At 44.0% G+C, this 20,333-nt stretch overlaps 1 protein-coding gene across 1 annotated transcript in view; it reads right to left on the minus strand.

The window, feature by feature from the left end:
- The window catches only part of LOC145408811 (spectrin beta chain, non-erythrocytic 1-like), a 471,375-nt gene that overhangs the window by 82,641 nt on the left and 368,401 nt on the right, over window positions 1-20,333 (minus strand). The window contains exon 2 of the mRNA XM_080279457.1: window positions 2,206-2,267. Within this exon, the coding sequence (XP_080135583.1) occupies window positions 2,206-2,267 (62 nt within the window). The remainder of the gene's footprint in view (window positions 1-2,205; window positions 2,268-20,333) is intronic.

The following is a 20,333-nucleotide window of genomic DNA, read 5'->3' on the forward strand; positions in this document are numbered from 1 at the left end:
GACTGCCCGGAAGATCAATATAAACTTACTTATCGTATTCAGTTTCACCTACAAACAACCTCTGCGCCCTCCGATGCCCCCCCCCCACCACACTCCCCCTCTCTCTCTCCGTTTCCTCCCAGCAGTCCCTTCTCTTATTTTCCTTCGTTTATGCTGTTCCTTCCCCACAACTATTCTTTCTCTGCATCCCTTCCACCTCCCCTCTCCTGTTCTCCCCTCCCCTTTCTACTCTCGCCACCCCCCCTCTTCCTCCCCCAATATTTCCCTAACTTCATCCCTTCTCCAATTCATCTTGCCTTTCTCTTTCCTCTTTCAACTTTACTCTCCCTATCCCTATCTTCCTATCCTCTCCATCACTCTCCTCTCCTCGTCACAGCCACTTCCCCTTTCTCTTCTTCTCCTCACACTCACTCCAACACACCCACACCTTCCGGTTTGTCCTCTGGCTGTTTTTCCACCCACTTTCCAATCCCCTTCCACAATTCATTCCCCAACCCATACCCCTGCCGTCCACATCAACCTGGCCCACCCACACCTCACATCCCACCACATACCCCTCCTACCATACACGATACCACCCCTACCCCGCCTACCCACCAGCATGTCTCACACTACACTCCTACCCCTCTCACCCATCCACATGCCCCACCCTATAATCCTCCTACACCCTCCCCACCCACCGCCGATCCGAGGCCACCCACGACATGGTTTGGGCGGGGGCGTGTGGGGGGAGTGGGGGATACATCAATGAGAGCGCTATTAGCATGTGTTAAGCGTGAAGGACCACTGAGAACCACTAAAAAAAAAAATAAATGACTACGTTCAAAGTGAGGTCAGGTGGGGGTAGGGAAAGCAGGAGGGTAGGGGATGAAGGAGGGGAGAATGTGGATGTTGGTGCAAGTTGTTTGAGAAAAAAAAAAAAAAAAAATGATGTGTTCAAGATGCCTGGACAGATTAAGAAAAGGGTGGGGTAACGACAGTAATTGTTGGGATACATTACAAAGGTACAAAGATAGATGGTACAAAGGCAAAAGGTACAAACAGGGCACAAAAATAGTAGGTACAGAGGTAGAAGGCAGAAAGACAGAAGATACAACTAAAAATGGTACAAATTACAAAGGAAAGAACACAGAAACAGATCCATTTGTTCTTTTGAAGCTATTTGTAACAAAGAAGATGGTATCAGCTCAGTGAGTCGAACCCAAGGATAGGAGAGCAAAAAGAGTCAGCGAGAACAAATGGTGGTGGGAGAGAGAAGAGAGAGAGAAAAACGAGGGGGACCATCCACAAAAGACGAACGAACAAGACTGGAAAACTATAATAGGTTGGGCTAGTCAAGGGAATTATGGAGAGGGGAAATTTAGAGGCCAGGCAAAGGGAAGTCAGGAGGGGGAAGGGCAAAGGAAGGGCGTAAGAGTAAGATGAAAGGGGGCGCGGCAAAGGGAGGTCAAGGGAAGGGACAAATATCGGGGTAAAGAAATGTGGGAAGGGGCAAGAGGAAAGTAGGGAGGACGCAAAGGGAGGTCAAGGGGAGAAGGGTCTAATGATGAGGCAAGGAGAGGAGGGGAAGAGGCAAACGGAGGCAGAGGGGCAAGAAAAGATGGGCGCGGGAGGTTAGGTGGAGCAGGGCAAGGAGAGGGCGAAGAGATCATGAAAGTCGGGGCAGAGTGGGGTGGGGCAACTTACTAAGGGTTAAGAAAGGGTTGGGCCAGGTGGCGAAGGTGAGGAAGGAGTGGTGAGGCGAGGTGAGGATAGAGGAGAGATGAGTGAGGGTAATGGGGAGTAGGGGGGAGGGAAAGGGAAATGGGTAGGGGGAGGGAAAGGGTGATGGTTATGGGGTAGGGAATAGGGATCTGTGGTTGAAGGACGTATGTAAGAGATAATATTCGTTCATTCAACAATATAATGGAAAATAAATATACATAGCGGGTGCGAGTAAACAGTAGCTGAGGTCAGGGTAAGACGGTGGGAAGGGGGACTGTAGCGAAATAACGTTGAAGAGGGAAATGAAGACAGTAGGGGTGAGGGAAGAACAGTGGGGTGAAAGGAAGAAATTAGAGGGGAGGGGAGGGGAGGGGACGTTGCATGTAGGGAGAGGGTTGAATAGTTAGTTAGGAGATGGGAATTATCTGAGGAGGATGAGAACATTCACCATCACAGTAATCACCATCACTACATTCAACCTCACAGACTCCAAACACTTACCTTCTTCAAGTGCTTGTTCACCCATTTTGTGAACGTCTTTTTCTGGATGGCGTCTCGCTCGTCTGTAAGAAGAAAAAAGAAGGTCAGCGAAATAACAACAGAGGTATAACACTAACAATATCAATAATCACAAACCACTATCACATGAAACACACACACACACACACACACACACACACACACACACACACACACACACACACACACACACACACACACACACACACACACACAAAGACTGCCAGGGTTTCTCTCAGCTTAAAATCTCCTGCTATTGGCCTGAATCAACAAAATATATTCACAAAAGATAAAAGATAAAACTACCATCGTGGCCTCTCAAATCACTATAAGGGGTAATTATATGCACGAAACAACTGGAAAAATAAAAATAAAATAAAAAGGGAGGGTTAACTTATCTACACACGAAATCAGACTGTGGGAAAACATTAAAAGATACAGAAAGAAAAAGCAGGGAAATTATACTGGCTATCGCGTTTTTACCAACAGATGACAACACTTATCTCCTCCAACTCCGCCTCTCTCTCTCTCTCTCTCTCTCTCTCTCTCTCTCTCTCTCTCTCTCCCAGTAACCATCGCGGTCACCATCACCCCATGTTTTTTTCATCGCTGCCACCCATCTTCACCACAAATATTGTCACCACTACCTTACTGTCTTAATCCTTTCACCGATACACGTTATCATTGCCATCCTCACGATCGCCATCATCAATATTCTCCTTCATCACTAACAATGCTCCCTCGTCATCATCATCACTACCTGCCTATCATCAACATTCATTTGACCACATACACCATCATCATCCTTCACCATCACCATCATCATCCTTCAGTACTCACGAGTGGAGAGATCGGTCCTGCTATTAGACTAACCACGCACCACTGATGATGGAACTGTAAGTGATGAGAATGATAATGATGATGTGATGACGATGATGATGAAAAAGATATACGAATAAGTACTGTTTTAGGATGATGATCAACAATAGTAAAAGTAGCGGTGGTCGTATAATCGTAGGTGTTTAAGTGGATGAAGGAAATAAATGAGGGAGATAATTAGCAGGGTATAAAGTGAGCATACAGGATAGAAGTAGGAGTAATGGTTTGAAACTAGAAAAATTCCGTTTTAGTAAGGAAATGATGATGGATGGAGGATGGATAGTAAGGAAATGGGTAGAAATTTGTTTGGCAATAGAGTAGTAAACAAATGGAATAAGCTACCTAGTAATGTACAGTAAATGCTGCCCCGTCCACTAAGAGTTTCAAACACTGGGTAGATAAGCAAATAATAAAATTAATAAGGGTGGGTGGAGAAAGAAAATCTTATAATCAGTACTAATTCATTCCTTTTCCTTTTCAGGTTTTTCTCCTTTCGCACTTTCCTATAAAATGCCCACGCCAGTTTCTCTATACTGCGTGCTGTTCTTTCTTACTTTTTCCTGCCGGCTTCAGCTGAAGGGTTTGGAGGGCAGGGGAGAGCCTTCTTCTTTGCTATTCTTAGCTCGTTCCAGTAGTTCAGTTACTCTTCTAGGAGCTGCTTAGTACGGGTTGACTGGCCTACTGCAGTTATCCTTTCTTCCTAAGTTCTTATGCAGTAGTAGTACAGTAGTAGTAGTAGTAGTAGAAGCAGTAGTAGTAGTAGTAGTAGAAGCAGTAGTAGTAGTAGTAGTAGAAGCAGTAGTAGTAGTAGTAGAAGCAGTAGTAGTAGTAGTAGCAGGCTAGTTGTTGTTGTAGTAGTACGTCCTCTGCCTGAAGTGCTTATACTAAAGTGAATCCAGTGGACTGCAGGTTTAAGTCGCCCTTTTGCAGTCCGACATCGTCCTTTTGGGGGATAAATACGTTAATAGCTTTTAAATATGTTAGCCCCATTCATCAATCGAAGGGAAAGCAATCAGCCTGAAGTTTTGCTTGTGTTCCCCCGTCAGTAGATGGCCCTTCGTGATGGCAGGGAACGGAAAAATCGTTGTTTTGCCTCAGACTCACCTGACTCTAAGCCCATGGACTGCAAGCGTCAGTGAGAGAAAGATAAAGGACGTTTGGAGACGCCAGGTTATAGTACGCGCCACCATAAGAAGGCGTCCCTGTCTGTAAGTTTTGGAAGGGTGAGGGGGACAAGAAGCTCAAATACAGTGACGTCTTCCTCACTCCTTCTTGTCCTCATTATCCTTCCTTTCCTCTTTATCCTTCCTGTACGAGAGGAAACTAGTTACCGACACCGAATCAGTTACCAATGCCTATAAAGTCATTGGCAGCAAATTCGTTACCGGCGACCACTACGTCCAAGGCACCAAATTCGTCATCGTGACCTAATCCGTCACAAACCCCAAATTCGTTATCGTAACCTAGTTCCTCATCGAAACCAATTTCATCAACGAAACCAGTTCTGCTCTCCAAACCAAGTTCATCGAAACCCAGTTCATTATCGTAACCCAATTCATTATCGTAACCCAATTCGTTATCGTAGCCCAGTTGGTCATCGAAACCAAATTGGTCATCGAAACCAAACTGGTCATCGAAACCAAACTGTTGATCGAATTGGGGAGAGCGGTGAATGGGCCAGCGCGGGAAATACGGGACGGGGGAACGGATTACTGTAGGGGTGTGGAGGGGGAATGAAGGGGTGCGGATTATTGTAGGGGGGGATAGGACAGGTGAGGAGGGGACAGGGGGGAGTGTGGGTGGGTTGAGGGTGAATTTGGGGGAAGAGATGGGTGGGGAGGGGAAAATGGGGGATAGGGGGATTTGGGCGAGGGTGAGAGCGAACTCGGAGGGGGTGCGGGTGAATGGGGTGGGGATCAGGTCAGGCGGGGTTGGAGGGGTTCTGAGGAAGGGGGTTAGACTTAGGGCTGGAGCAGGAGCAGAAGCAGGAGCAGGAGCAAGGGTAGGGATCTCGGTGGGGGTCAAGTCGATGACCTCCAACGGACGCTTGTCCACAACCTTGCTCCTCCTCTGACGCTCCTCCACGCCCTTCCTCTCCTTCTTACGCTCCTCCACGCCCTTCCTCTCCTTCTTACGCTCCTCCACGCCCTTCCTCTCCTTCTTACGCTCCTCCACACCCTTCCCCTCCTTCTGACGCTCTTCCACGCCCTTCCTCTCCTTCTTACGCTCCTCCACGCCCTTCCTCTCCTTCTTACGCTCCTCCACGCCCTTTCTTCTCCTCTGACGCTCCTCCACCGCCTTACTCTCCCTCTTCCTTTCCTCCACGCCCTTCCTCTCCCGTTCCCGCCACTCCCCAAGGATCCTGTCGAAACACGCCCTCCTGCCGCAGGGGTCGTAGTGGGGCGCTTGGGCGTTCTGATACGTGATGGTCTTCGGAATGTCTCTGTAATATCTCATTTTGGGTTCTGATTGTATATATTTTTTCTCCGTAACTCGTTTGTGTGTCTTTGGGTGCGCTGTGTTGTATGTCCCAAAACAGACCGGAGAAAACGGGATGGACTGAGGTATGATAGGCAAAATTCATCATCAACGTAATCCTCCTCCTCCTCATCATCATCATTATCACCACCACCACCATCATCATTTTCTGTTTTAATGTTTGTCCTCTGTGTAACATGAGTCAGACTATTTATCATCATCATCATCATCATCAGAGTTCCAGAAAAAAAAAAATCACAGACGTAAACAGACAAACCGACGATGATGATAATGATTCTTAAGATCTTCCAAGTCTAAATACCTCTCTCTCTCTCTCTCTCTCTCTCTCTCTCTCTCTCTCTCTCTCTCACGCACACACACACACACACACACACACACACACACACACACACAGACACACACACACACACCACTTCCAGTCCGTGAGCTCCGCATGACGCTATCGCAAATAAGATCAGTCGCGTCGGCCACTTCTCCTCCTTAGTTACAACACCAGGACCCGACCAAATCAAAAGACAGATCATTTAATAGTAGAGATTATCGAGAGTCTCAAATTCCTCCTGCATATAAAGTGGGTGTGCTGGTAGAGATCGTTCTAAATCATTTAATTTTAGAGAGAGATCAAAGTCCCTTCTGCATATAATGGGTGTGCAGATATGAGAATTTTAAGTCACATACCTGCATATATCGGGTGAATTAATTTTAAGATTAATATTAGTTTTCTTTTTAATTTATATATTTTTCGGGTGTGATTGTTGTTATACACAGTTCTACCCTCTTCCATGCTGTTCTTGTAGTCCCAGGTTCAACTGAAGTAGGAACCCGGTGGACTGCAGGCTTAACTTACTCCGCTACCACTGTCCATCATCCTACAGTCCGTCCTACTCCTTTCGGGGGATAGGTTGCAGGGAGCTGAGGGACGTTTGTACATATATAGCTTATTCTTGCTGCCTCCAGACGATTTTACTCGGTTTGGGAAGAGGTTAAAATCGGCTTGTGAGGGGGTTAATAGGACTTTCTAACCCTATCAGGAATAAATAAAATAAGTAAATAAATAAATAAATACAGAGCTTATCAAAACCGTACTCGGGCTGAAGGGGTGGCGGATAAAACTGAAAAACACGTCATCGTAGTGAATGACGTCGTGGCAGTGAACGAAGAAAGGCAAAATGAACGCCACTCTTGAACGAAATAAAAAGATACTAATTGAATCACCACTCATGCTACAAATTCAAGCCACGAACGAATAAATAAAAAACAGTAAAAAAAGAACAATGCACAAAATAAAAACAACGCATGAAATAAAAATAAAAACGATGCATAAAATTAAGAAAAATGCAGAACGAAAACAATTACTGCATCTCTTGAACGAAACACTAAGAAACACACGAACTACAACACTCACTTTGTCTACAAGTGTAATTAAGCATATAAAGAAAAAACAAAACAACACGAAGACAAACCCCAAACCCCTCTTGAACGATATATAAAGAAAAACATTGGTTCCGCCCACTTAGGTTTGCTAGCGATGAAATTTGAGATGAGATGATATATATAGCAACCATTTATTTCGTCAGGGTGTGCCTCGATACTTTCAGATTGTTTAGATTTTTTTTTCAATGTTCGATCGCCAAATATGTGTGTACAGGGATGGCGCAATCTCATCGTCGTGTGTGTGTGTGTGTGTGTGTGTGTGTGTGTGTGTGTGTGTGTGTGTGTGTGTGTTTTGCTGGTACATTCTCTCTCTCTCTCTCTCTCTCTCTCTCTCTCTCTCTCTCTCTTAACTACCGACCCGAAGGAATGGAGGTTAACTATCTCTTTCCCTACCTTCTTATAAAATCTCTTCCCCAGTCCTACCTTCTTAACCTCATATCTAACCTTCTCTCCCTCCTCAATCCTCAACAATCCTTTCTATCTTTATTATCCTTTCCTCACTAGCAGAATAGCAAAGTGTACGCTATTGGTCGTACGACTTCTGAAGGTACTCCTAGTGCTTGGAAGTCCCTGTAACTCCCCAGCTTCTCCCCAGTCCCACATCATCCTTAAATAGGCTACTTTTCATCTCCTCCAACCCCTCTCATTCCACCTCCTCCTCAGTTCTTTCTCCCCCTTTCTCCCCATCTCCTCGACTTTTCCTTCTTCAACTCAACTCTTTCTCCCCCTTCCTCTCCATCTCCCCAACCCTTCACTTTCAATCTTCTCCTCAACTCCCTCCCCCTATTCTCATCTCCCCAACCCTTCCCTCTCTTTCTCCTTCTCAACTCTCTCTCTCCCCCTTCCTCCCCATCTCCCCAACCCCTCTTTCTCAACCTCTCTTCAACTCTCTCTCCCCTTTCCTCCCCATCTCCCAAACCCTTACTTCTCAACCTCCTCTTCAACCCTCTCTCCCCATCTCCCCAACTCTTCCCCTCCCCACTCTTCACCCCTCGCCTAATCACCTCATCGCAGCCTCTCCCAACCATCGTTAGCACCAATTAACGCCTCTAATATCACTTAAGTACCCCTTCTCCTCCTCAGCGATCTCACTTTCACTTACTCTCACACAGGCTATAAAAATCTGATGGCTGGTGTCAATTTCACTGGCGCGTTTTTATAGTCGTAGTGAGAGTGATGGTAGTAGTGGTGGTGGTTATTGGTGGTAGTGGTGAGAGTAGCGGTGGTGGTGGTGGTGTTAGTGGTGATAGCAGTTGTGGTACTGTAGTAGTGGAGGTGGTTGTGATGGTAGTGGTAATATTATGAGTGGTGAGACTAGCGGTGGTGGTTGTGGTGGTGGCGAAGATGACAGTAATGACGGTAAACAATGCAATACTGTTAATACCAGCAATTACACCGTACTTGAAGTGCCTGTGCATAATGAGACTGACAATAAGTAAGAGTGTGAGAGACAATTAAGCCACTCATTAAACAAAGACCAAGGCACTAACAACACAAACTGCCTCACCAAACAGCCATAAGATAATAACGACCAATAATGAAGCCTAATTAACTCCTTCAGTACAACAACGAAAATTTCATCAAACTTGCAATACCCCCACACTATTCAAAACAAAGATTTTATTATCACATCTTGGAATGGAGGGGGTTTAGGGGGGTAAAGCACGAGACAGCAAGTATATATGTGAAAAAAAGGTCACTGTACTTCAGGTCAACCATTCATAAAAGACGAACTGGAACAATTAAAACTCATTGACTCCAACAATAAATAAATTAATAAACAAAAAATATATAAATAACCTACAATCACGGTGACTTTTCTCCTTTATTCTTGCTTCCACCAGACCATGTTATTCAGCACAGGAGATTCTTTTAAGCGGATGAATATATTGTTCATTAACCCTTTCATAACAAAATATCCTTCCGAAATCTAATCTATTACATGCATACTAAACAAAAGACGTCATCAAAGTGAGGGAGTTCAACGCTAACACTTGATTTTATAACTAGAACAAAATTAACTAGGCACCATCAAAATAAAACAATTGGAGAAAAAAAGCTACTGTAGAAGAGGTAACCGTAGTAAAAAAATATTAATAATAATAATAATAATAATAATGAAATACAAGACGTAATTACAGCGCAAGGGGTAAGCTGAGAAAAAAAAAATGACTGGGAGTTGCAAGAAGGGTGAAAAAACATACATAGCTAAGTGGGAAAAAAAAAAATGCATACGAGTGAAAAAAAAATGCACAAAATTGAAAATGTATAAGGTTGAAAAATATACATGTAGGAGAAAAAATGTACATATATATGGGTGAAAAAATTACATAAGAAAACAGCCTGACAAAATACTCGGACGAAATGGCACTGGCACTTCGAATCGGTGCCAAGGGTCGCGTGTACTGGGGGAGATTTGGCAGTGTGTGTGTGTGTGTGTGTGTGTGTGTGTGTGTGTGTGTGTGTGTGTGTGTGTGTGTGTGTGTGTGTGTGTGTGTGTGTGTGTGTGTGTGTGTGTGTGTGTGTGTGTGTGTGTGTGTGTGAGAGAGAGAGAGAGAGAGAGAGAGAGAGAGAGAGAGAGAGAGCGAACCGCTGAGAACAAAAGTAAGAGACACTGCGAAAGTAAGCAAGAGATGGAGTGAGATAACGTGGAGACATAAGACCCCGTGTGAGACAGAGAAAGTAAGAGAATGTCACAGGAATGAAAAGTGAATGGGGACAAAGAGACAGATAACGATAGGCAGAAAGATATAATGAAAGACGTAAACAGTCACATATGGTTAAAATGATATATAAATGGAGATAAGAGACGAAGCATAGAGGAGAAAGATGGGTTTAGAAGAGAGGAAGAGAGAGAGGTATGGAGTGAAGACTGGAGAGAAGTGAGGAGGGAGGAAAAAGATCGAGAAAGAAGGGAGGAGGAGGAGGAGGAGGAATGGTGAAGGGGAAAGATGGAGCGTCAATGACCACTTGAGCTGAAGAGATGCTGAGAAGGATTAGGATTTAGCAATGGTGGCAGCTGTGTCTCATTAGTATATACACACACACACACACACACACACACACACACACACACACACACACACACACACACACACACAAAACCACCTAGCATGCAAAACACTGACACATAAGATAAACAGGGACTTTTAATACAAGCCTACACAATAATTAGGCAAGCAGACTCTCACTAACACTTGTAAGCTAATCTCACACACACACACACACACACACACACACACACACACACACACACACACACACACACACACACAAAGCACGCAGTCGATAAATTATACTTTCGACTGGCAGTATATTCATTCAATTCTTTCCTAAGTTATAAATGGAGGCTAACTGATAATGTATTTATCTTGGGAGGCGCTACCTTAGGGTGGAGGAAGAAGATGAAGAAAAGAGGTTGAGGGGATAAAGAGGAAAATAAGTACAAAGTAAGAGGAGAGGAAAAGGAAGAGACGAAAAGGAGAAGCGACAGAAAGAGAAGAGAAAGACCAATATGGAGGAACCGACGAAAAGAGAGACATGCAAAGACAACATAGGAAAGAAAAAAAAGATACAAGGAAGAAAAGTACAAAGGGACGACGAAAGAAGAAGCAGGAAAAAAAGAATAGGAAAGAGGAGGAGAGGAGGAAGAAAAAAAAGCGAGAGGAGGAATAGCTACTGACGATGATTGTATGATTATGACGAGTGACCATAACGATGAAGAGGACGATGATGATCACGACAAGAGAAAATATGCACGTACGAACACACGGATCATTCAGAAATTTAGTACCACTTCAGAAATTTAAAAAATAACAAATAAAACAAGTAAATGAAATAAAAACAAATAGATAAGATGAAGGGTGGTGTCCAGGTGTGCTACTTAATTAAGAAGGAGTAACCGGGCCTACCTGTGCCTCTCACCTGTCTCACGCCACACACTGACTAATAACCCTTTCTCCTGTCACCGCGTGATACCACAGCCCCCCCCCCCTTCCTTTCTATCTCATCAATCGTTTACACATTCAACTTTATTCCTTTCACTACTATGGAGAATTTTCATGTCCCTTCATTACATCATAAGCCCTTCTGTACTTTGACAAATAACCCTTTCTCTGGTTACAACTTTATACCACAATCCTAGTCCTCGTCCTCGTCCTTCTACCTCCTCCTCCTCCTCCTCTCTCACAATCCTCCACCTCCTTCTCCTCTCTCACAATCCTCCACCTCCTTCTCCTCTCTCACAATCCTCCACCTCCTTCTCCTCTCTCACAATCCTCCACCTCCTTCTCCTCTCACACAACCCTTCACCTCCTCCTCTCTCTCCTTTCTCACGACCAACCTCGTCTGTCTCATCAATCCAACTCCATAACCATTTTCTTTCACCCACCGGCCATCAGTCCAAACAAAACTTGCTTTTTTCCTATCAATTTGCCCTGCCTCATCCCGCATCTTGTAAGGGGCGAGCTAAAAAAATCTGTCCCTACTCAATAACGACCCTTATTCCCACGACACACGAGTTCCCCTACATATTCACACCTTTATCACCAAATGTTAACTATTCCACCGCAACCGCAGGGAAGGAGAGTCGGCAAAAGTAATTGTGGACGAGTCTGTAGCAGAGAAGTGACTATCGATTTAGGATTTGATTAGCAAGTTTGACTAATGAGGCGGAGTCACAAGGTACCTTCAGCACGCCAATCACACTAGCGAACTACTCGTATGTTAAACTCGTGCTAAAATTCCAGCAAGTAAGCACATCAATCAGTCATTTCCTCTGGCTGTCGTAACACTCCTCTCTCTCTCTCTCTCTCTCTCTCTCTCTCTCAATCTGTCATCAATCCACCTCAATACCTAATTCTTGCTTTACTAATCAATGACGACTCCTTCGTAATACTCAATTCTTATCCAGCACCAATCTGTTGTTATTTTCACCCACTTTTCCTCATCTATCCATTACAATCACCACCATTATCATCATCATCATCATCATTCATCACCATCATCATCATCATCATCATCATCACTAACCTTTCTCCCATCTAACTCATTCTCCGATTTTACCTCATTCATCACCAATGTTGTTATTTTCACTCACTTTTTCCTCATCAATCAGCCATCAATCCTTCATGAACCCTATTTCTCATCAACCTGCAAAACCTTATCAAAATCTCATCAATCGGCCAGCTATACCTATTTCCAACCGAACCCCGAGCCATTAGCCATCAATCAGCCAGAACCATCAATCAGAGTCTATCGCTTCATCAATCAGCCGCATCAATAAACAAGCCACCGAACACCCAAACTCATCATCAACCAGCATCAATTTCACCTTTATCACCTGCTGGAAATTTAAAGGTATAATGAAAGTGTGAAAAAATTATAAATGCCTTCAAATTAGTTTCATCAATGTTCCTCGCTAATATTCGGAAATAAATGTAATACTTCATCGGTTAACTCATTTATCTTGGAACCTGTAATTATCCATTTATCAGGTAACTACACATTAATTACTGGCGCAAAACAATGTGAAACAACCTGACATGATGGAAGGTGGCGTGTTGTGGCAAAGCAGAAGGGTCATTAATGAGTAGGGAGAAAATAATGTTTGGCTATGGATATCAGCGTATTTATGGTCAAAGATATAGACGGATGGATGAATGGATGGATGGATAGATACAGATAGACAGAGATAGACAGAGACAAGCACTGATAAACAGGTACAGATAATTAAAAATAGATACAACGTACAGACAGATGGACAGATGGATACACAAATGCCCACACTTTCCAATCATCATCATCATCCACCTCACAGCGTCAGCCAGTAAATTAACAAATACGAATTTGTTTTTTCCTTGATATGTTTTGGCATCTCTCTGGATTTTTTTCTCCCCAGGGCCTTGTTTGTAAATTCAAAGGTTAATATTTACCGATAATTAAACGCTTCTGCAACAACGCAATTACCCCGTAACTTAACCCTCTCAACGTCAGGAACTCAAGTACTATTATTATTATTATTATTATTATTATTATTATTATTAAAATATATGGCGTTATCGTAGTGAAGGGGTTGGCTACCATAACCACCAATATTCCACGAATCACACCATCTGCCACATCAATTCACACAACCACCACATCAACCGCAACATCAATTAATCCCATCAACCACATGAATTCACACGATAATAAGTTCATCAATCGCAACATCAACCAGACCATCAACCACATCAATTCACATTATAATATACTCATCAGTTAAACCACCACCTACCTCACCAACCACGTCCACATCAACTGACCCATCAAGCACATCAACTAACCATCAAATCAACAACTACATCAACCACTCAAATCATCAGCCACAACCACCACCACACACCATTAACTTCCACAACCATAACCACCACCACAATAACCAGACTGTCCACCCCACCAACCTGCCATCAACCACATCAGCTCCCACAACCACCACCTCAACTACCCCACCAAGAGCTACATCAATCACCACAATAATTATACCATCCACCCCATCAACCAGCCATCAACCACGTCAACCCCCACATCAACCCGTACATTAACAAATAAATCATGACGGATGGGTCTGACAATAACAAACCAAATCGGACACGCCATTAAGGTTCACAATCCCAGTCTTAAGGGGTGTGAAATTGGCCCTTATGGTTGTAATCGGTCATTGTGCTCATATGTACTGGTAGGGTGAGAGGAGGGGAGGGGAAGGGAGGAGGGAGAGAAAGAGGGGGAGGAAGAGAAAGAGGGGGAGGAAGAGAAAGAGGGAGAAGGCGAGAAAGAGGGAGAGGACGAGAAACGGGGGATGGAAGAGATGAGCGGGAGGGAGAGAAAAAAGGGAAGGGAGGAGAGAGAAAGAGGGAGAAGGAGAGAAAGAATGATGTTTGTTTGGGATGTGATGAGAAACGTGGCCATATAAACAAGAAATATTAGCGAAGACAATAAACTCAGAACAAAGAAGAACAGCTAGCCCAGAGGAGGAGGTAGGAGAGGAGGGGAGAGGAGAGGAGAGGAGAGGAGAGGGGAGGGGAGGAGAGGAGAGGAGAGGCGAGGCGAGGAGAGAACAAAAGAGAAAAGATCAACGCAGAGCAAAGCAGAAAAAAGAATGGACAGCAGAGAGAGACAAGAGAAAAGAGAGTAAAAAACTAAAAAATAAAGCTGTCAGTCAAGCCACCCAAACACCAACCACTTACATTCCCCGTCAACACTAGAAGCCCACAGCAACATCCAGGCAGCACTTAGGCAACATTCAAGCAGCATTTACGCAATATTCAGGCAGCCTTTACCACAACAAACCCCAATGACTTGAGGGAGGGTCGAGGGCGTGGGAATTTGTGCCATTAGTAACAAATGTGACTGGTTTAATGGGGAAATTAGAGGGAGGGAGACTTTAACAAGCCTCGCGAATTAACACACCCACACACAAGCAGAGTATAACACGCATATCTTAATGTATATATAATGAGAGAGAGAGAGAGAGAGAGAGAGAGAGAGAGAGAGAGACTAAACAGGCCAAACATATTCAAACACACTAAACACTCACACAGTATAACCCTCATATCTTAATAGCTACAGACTCGACAAAAACACACACACACACACACACACACACAAACACACACACACACACACACACACACACACACACACACACGTCCCCCACTCCCCCCCCAAAAAAAAAAAAAAAAAAAATCAGCTCTACAAACAAACAGGCAAACAGGACAAAGCGTGGCAAAACAGAGCGTCGCCCGAGGAACGATAAACAAGGGGAGGGGAAACAAAAGAGCATCACGCAGCGGGGATGACGAGTAACCATGACAACGCAAACAGCCACAATGGAGGATTAAATGGGTTTTGTTCAATTCATTATTACTATTATTATTATTATTATTATTATTATTATTATTTTATCACCATCGCCACAATCACTTATCGTTATTATGATTATCTGAAAACCGTTTATTACTTTCAACTAACCTTGCTTACCCATTTACTTCTTCCTATAGTTTCTCTTCTTCGTGCAACTGAATAATGTTCAATATTTTTCTTATCAAGCTAGTATGCATTTCATCACTTACTTCTTCCCTACTATAATCTCCTAACTCGAAAACCCTCCCCTAAAACGAAAATAATCGTCTGGCAGCAGCAAGAGGCTAACCACATCACTATAGTCACGTATTTTTCATTACATTCTTGCTACCTTCAGACGATTTCATTCAGCCTAGGAGAGACTTCCCTAACACGAGCGATCATAAACATTTTACAGTAGGCCCCTTCCGTACTAATACAGGTCTTTCCAAAGCTGAATAAAATCGTTTGGAAATAGCAAACATAAAATAATTCGTAGGTTACTCGACTTTACATGGCTAAATAATATCCCCTGAAGTACCCCTCTTTCACAGCGGCTAAAACTGTAGGTGAGGTTAAATCAAAGCACACTTGTACCACCATTACATCTGCCCTGTACTTAAGCTCCTACAATCAGCTCCCCAGAATACAGCCTCGGTCCACACAGCCCAGTTTAATTACGGTCCAGTCCACGCCAAGTCCAGACCGGTCCAAAGCAGCCCGGTCCACTCTGCTGTACCGGATTGACGAAGGGGTAGATTTGAAACGCTGGGTGGGAGAAGACGCAGGTTAAAGCTTCAATCCTTAATTTTTTCCAACTACACAGAACCCATCTTCAGAGTTGTGTGTAGCCCGAAACGTAAAAGAAATTAAAGAAGTCAAGCTCTCACCTCTCTCTCCCCCACCCAACACTTCCACCTGTCGCAATGCATCTTCTACATAACAGGTAGATCTAAGACTGAACAGGTGTGATTAATGGGAGTGTTATCAAAAGGCGATATTCCAGGGGGCTTTTAATTAGACAGTTCGTCGTTCATGTTTCTCACTTTCACCCCGACCACAAAAGAAATCTCCAACTTTTTGTCCGGCTGTTTGTCCGTCCGTCTGTATCTGTCTTTCTGTCTGTCATCTTGTCCGTCCAAACGTCTATCTGTCTCCCTATCTGTTTGTTTGTCTGTCTGTCTCTTACAAACCACTAGCCCTTCACTACGAACTCTTTATGATATCGGTAAATCGTATGATCTCAATCCCTTCATTAACTCAAGTGGATGAATGAAAGCCTTCAATTTACCCATTCAACTCGAAGGCGTACTCTTTGTTAGACATGAGTTCCTTAGACTTCCTTCATTGGCGGAGATTTTCGTCCTTTTGTGGCTTATTTGTCGAAGTACAGTATCAGATTAAGACAATACAAGAACTCTACATCCTTTCCGCAGCACTTCTTTGTGACTAGCATAATATTCATCATATCCTAGCGTTAATCTCGTTATAGTTCAGCATGCAAGAAGGACAGATGGCAATTTTACGCCCAGTTAAAGTGAACAGAGTATAGATCCCAGCCTTTCACCTGTCCAGCTCCCCTTCAAGCGTTCTTCAGTCTATCAAGAATACAACCCCCCCCTCCCTCCGAGTCCAGGGTAGCGACAGTGGTGGTCATTAGGTGGTGTGGCCGCAGGGGAGGGGGAGGGGAGAGGGGGGAGGAGAGGGTGATGGAGCAGAGAGTGAAAGTGACAATAATGAAGTGAGGCGTTGTTTCACCATCACTCCCTCTCGTCTCCGCCCTCCCGCCTCCTCTTCCCTCCATTCTTATCTCACACCTTTCCTGCCCTCCGTACCTCCTTCCACCTTCACCTCTCCTGCCTTCTCTAGTTACCTCCATTCTTTTCCTTCCTTGTCCCTCTTATCCCTCCAACTCTTAATTCGAACTCTTACTACGTCAATTTATTTCCCAAACTTCTTCTTCCCTGACTCATTCTCCCACATCCCGTTCCTCTTTCCACCATCCTCATCTATCCTACTCTCCTCTCCTTACCTCTCTTCTTCCTTCAATCCATCGGTTCTCGCTCTCCCCCCGATCGTTGTCTATCCTTCCTTTCCTCCTTCCCTCCCTTTCTTCCCCCCTATTTCTTCTCTCCTTCATCTCCCTCTATTTCCTCCATCTTGCCTTTCCTACTCCTCCTCCTCTTCCCACCACCCTAATCTCTCCTACCCTCCTTCCTTCCCTCCATCACCTCCTTCAACGATCCACCCTTATCTATCCTACATGGACAGTCTCTTTCAAGTCCATCAATTCTTCTGTCAGTCTCATCTCTTCTACCCACCCTTCGTCCACCCACCGTTAACCCCTTCACTACGATAACCTCTTTTATATGCTAAACTGGCAACCACTTTACTCGGGTCAGGAGAGGCTTTTCGACCAGGAGAGGGATCATATGGCCTTCCTTAACCCATTCACTACCCGGGGCTCTCCGAAAATGATTACCGTAAAATCGTTGGTCGGCAGGAACAATTAAAAAAAATAGTGAAATCATCGGGCTGAAGGGGGTTAGCTACTCTCCGTTACCAAGCCTCTCTCTCTCTCTCTCTCAACAGTTCTTCCAAAACCTACAATCATTATTTTGTTAGATCCACAATGGTACTGAGGTGTATTCAGGGAGTCCACCTTCCTGGTAAATGCGCACCGTAACGTGGCATGCTGGCTGAAAACGTCTAATAATCACAACTGTTCCAAAAATTAGCCTCAAAAATTGGAAGCCTGCATAATATTACGTCCCTTTGATCCAACGACGCATACCTTATTTCAGTATTGATACCTCATCGATTTTATTCGGTATAGGAATATTTCAAGCTAGAAGGGCTGGATAAAGCTTTCAGTGACCCTTCAGGAGGTAACACGGATAAATCAACAGAATGTGTCACCTGATGAGAGAGAGAGAGAGAGAGAGAGAGAGAGAGGGAGGGGGACGACTCTGATTAATTTCTGCTCTTTAGTAACGTTGTTTACCTTTCTCAAACTCTCCATTCTAAACTCCAATACCAAGACAGATAAAACTCTCTAAAAGCAGTCTCTTTATTTACTTTTACTTTTTTTTTTTTTTTTTTGGGGGGGGGCACTCTCCATTCCACCTTCCACCACCGGGCAGAATGGAGGTCTTTCAACACACTGGCTACCTGGTAATTACCCACACCTGTCGCACCTCCACTCAAATTAAGCTCATTAAGTAACCATTAAGTAACCGCTTTTTATACATCCGCGTCAGGTACTGGCTCTCTCTGAAGGATGAATGCAGCGACAAATGACCACTGCATTAGGAAACCCTGAACGCTAAACACACAGCTGCAAAGAGCTATACATCTCGTTCCAATGGTACCAGTATTCGTCCAAGTTTAAAAACATCTGGTGTCCTGAGAAAATAATAATAATAATTTAAAAATAATAATAATAATAATAATATGTACGCCTAAATAAATCTGTCCATTGTCTGACGTCTAGTTGATGGAGAGGGGTGCCTTCCCGTAATGGTACAGATAATGCTGGGCGGTGGAGCTGTCCAGTTATACACACGTTCAAAGCCCACTCTATCCCCCGAAATAATGATGCACTGCAGAGGGGTAACCTCAACCTGCAGTCCACGGGGTACACACCACGTGAGTCTTGGGTCACAATAGCAGTAGCCTGACGTCCTATCCTAGTGTAGCTTTCACACACACACAAACACACACACACACACACAGTAAAACGACTCCCAAGTTTTTGTCCCTATTCAGTGACGATGCTGCCTCCCACGACACATCCCCTCCTTGTGTAAACGCAAATCGAAACGACACGAAATGTTCCTTTTATGATATAGTGCCTTCCATGCGGTTCCAAAATGCAAAACGAAACTCAATTACCACTTGGTTTCAACTTTCACTCTTCTTTAGGGGTGACCATAAATTATCTGACCCACAACCCAGTAAGGCAGACTCACGAGCGATAAATGCAAGACACCATGCTTTTACCTAACGTGAATACACCATGATTACTTCCAATGCCTGGTACAGCAAATCTCACTGTCCTATTAATTAAATTTTGTCACTTCAGCGTGCCATATTTTAAGTTACGGTACTTCAATATCCTTTAAGAGAGTTATATCGCCCCAATTTTTTTTCTGCAAGCATAAAAATTGAAAATAAATAAACAATTAAATAAATATACATAATATCTCTGGTGTCAGCATCACACAAATGAGTAAAAAACACACTACCGTACTTCAGATATAAGGCCCATCACAACCTTCCAGCGAAAAACGGGACTGACTTCAACAATCGTCAAAAAAAAGACAACTCACACCTGACCTTCTGTTTGCACACTAGAGGACACTGGCTTGATTTAGGTATCGGCGCAGTGTGTTACTCTGGCTCCCCTCAGAAGATTCACCTCCCGCTCTCTCAAGTGTTATGATGTATCTTTATAATCTCTGTAAAAGACTGTGATTTCAAGTGCTTTTTAATCCAGTATCTAGTGAACTGTTAAAACTTGCCATTTGTTATCGTAAGAGCATGGATCTTTTTTCTTTCTTTTTTTCGGATAGAAAAAGTTTGGTGTCAAGTTTACGACAGGAAAAAAAAAGACACAGGGTGGATGGTCGGTTCCCTGTGGACTGGTTGTTTGGACGTTCCATTTTAGGGTACGGGACGGTACGGGTACGGTACGGGTCATGTTGTTGTGGTCCAGGGGTTGACAGGGTACACGTCATTCCCTTTGACCCCATTACACATACACATTCACACACACGCACGTACACAGATTCTCTCTCTCTCTCTCTCTTTCTCTCTCTCTTAGGTCCTTATTCCTCCCTTCCTTCCTTTCCGCCCTCATTTCCACACTAACCTCCCTTCCCTCCTCTCTCCATTGTCTTGCATCTTCTACGTTTTTCCTTCCGCGTACCTTCACTCACCTCTCCTTTCCTCCCCCGTCCACTTTCCTCCCTACTATTTTCTCTCCCTTCCCCTTTCCTCCCTATCATCTTGCCTCTCCCCTTCCTAAATCCCTATCATTTTCTCTACTCCCCTCCCCCTTTCCTCCGTCTAATTTTCCTTCTCCCCTCTTCTTCCCTACCATCTTCCCTCCACCCTATCCACCACGTTAGCAATTTCTTCTTCTTTTTCTCCTCCTCCTCCCCTCCCATCCTCAAGTCTTCCTTCCCTTTCCCTCCTCTTTAACCTACTTTCCCATTACTCCAATTTTACTCCCTCATTTCACTTCCTACTTACCTTTCATGCTATCCATCATACCCGTTCCTCTGCCTTCAAAATTTTCTTACTGCCTATCTTCCTTATCTACTATCCTCTACCTTCAACCTCAATTTCTCCTTCGTATCTTCCATCTCTTCTATTATCCCTCCTCTCTCCCCAAATCACCTTACTTCCTGTCT

The sequence above is a fragment of the Coenobita brevimanus genome, chromosome 78 (genome assembly GCF_032717465.1).
Source record: "Coenobita brevimanus isolate Jiangsu-jjx chromosome 78, ASM3271746v2, whole genome shotgun sequence".
Classification (NCBI taxonomy): Eukaryota; Metazoa; Arthropoda; class Malacostraca; order Decapoda; family Coenobitidae; genus Coenobita; species Coenobita brevimanus.